General features: G+C 39.6%; 1 protein-coding gene across 3 annotated transcripts in view; it reads right to left on the bottom strand.

Moving 5' to 3' along the window:
• Window positions 1–431: 431 nt before the first annotated feature.
• The window catches only part of LOC108376305 (pyroglutamyl-peptidase 1), a 2242-nt gene continuing 1276 nt past the window's right edge, over window positions 432–1397 (bottom strand). The window contains exons 2-3 of one of the 3 annotated variants that reach the window (XM_017632502.1): window positions 1146–1397; window positions 432–1089 (exon numbers count right to left, since the gene is read on the bottom strand). The exon at window positions 1146–1397 is cut by the window's right edge and continues 1 nt beyond it. In XM_017632502.1, coding sequence (XP_017487991.1) covers window positions 595–1089; window positions 1146–1391 — 741 coding nt within the window. In that variant the 5' untranslated portion in view covers window positions 1392–1397 and the 3' untranslated portion in view covers window positions 432–594. The remainder of the gene's footprint in view (window positions 1090–1145) is intronic. The other 2 variants (XM_017632501.1, XM_017632503.1) reach the window with 2 other exon arrangements.

Raw genomic sequence — 1397 nt, forward strand, 5'->3', positions numbered from 1 at the left:
GACTTGGCTTCACTTGGCATTTTCAATTGGCGTCAGTTAGCACAGAAGAGAAATGACTGGCGTGCTGTTTTGGACTCGGCCAAAATCGCTTAGGCGGTTACAGCGCCAAATAAGAAGAAGAAGATTGTAGACAAAAATGCAACCAGGCGCCACCACCACATGTTTTTCGTGTTTGCAAATTCTTGCTGGCAAAATTTTTTCCAGCAAGAATTTGCAACTTCTCTCCAAGAGAACTGTCACTTTGCTCTCACAATTTTTGAGTGTTGGATAATTTTTTGGTCTGCACGAACGCGATTTGGGCAAAAATCGTGATAATTCGTACAAATTCGTACAAATTTTTTGCTCGACGAACAAACCTAATCTCTTACCTTTCCTCTCCAAACTCTCCCTTCCACTACTCTTAATAAAAGTAAAATCAAGTTGTTTGTGCATATAGTTATAACTTTATTAAATAAAAAATTTTGTAAATGGAAATACATTTCAATACTTCGTAGCCGTTAATATAAGAAATACAAACATATACAAAAATACGTTACTAACATTTGTTATTCTGTTTTATGACTAATAGTGAATATTATTGCACATGTAGGTCAATTAAAGGCACTCCTTCCCTTTTTCTCTCACCTGTTCCACACATTCTTCAATTATCCTCAATACAACCTCTTTTGTCTCCTCTGAATTAAATGGACAGTCAATAGGCGGCACATGTATGAACAATGTACGATTCCTATTTCTATCCAAAGATTTCAAGTATATATAACCACACAAATAATTGCCTACATCATCAGAACTTTTTGCCACTGTCAGTGGTAGCACCGAATCTGCCCCGGTTGTACTTTCTACGGCTTCGTCTGTAGCTGATGGTATACACTCACACGATTCAGCAACAACTTGAACAATTTTGTCTATGTCCAAACCGCAATGCAAAATTTCATCATCTTTAGTATTAGCTTTACAGTTCTTCAAGCAAGCTGCGCCTTTCGGCAGATGTTTCCGAGCATAATCGGGCCTTGTAAATTTATGATTATATGCCAACTTCTCCACATGTATGCAGGTAGCACTGCCATGGACGCCACAATGTATGACAAGCTTTAAAAGCAAGAAAGTTGCTTGAAAGGAATAATCATCTAATTTCAAGCATTTACCTCTGGTTTGCGTGACCATATGTCATCTACAGCTTTGTCCACTGCGCCATACTCTACAGGTACTTCTAATTTGTCCAGCTTATAGTGGTGTCCATGCCAAGTAAGCTCGTCTGGCAGCAGGCGCACAGCTTCCCAACTGGCATTCACATCTTCGTGTCCAACAAAGGGGCCAAAGCCGGTGACGATGATCAATTTTTCTTCTGCTTCCGCTGGTGCTTCAACTGTATTCCCTTGAAGTTGAGCCATTTCTGC

This window comes from Rhagoletis zephyria, unplaced genomic scaffold, assembly GCF_001687245.7.
Source record: "Rhagoletis zephyria isolate East Lansing unplaced genomic scaffold, Rhagoletis_zephyria_1.1 Rzeph_scaffold_10226, whole genome shotgun sequence".
Taxonomy (NCBI): domain Eukaryota; kingdom Metazoa; phylum Arthropoda; class Insecta; order Diptera; family Tephritidae; genus Rhagoletis; species Rhagoletis zephyria.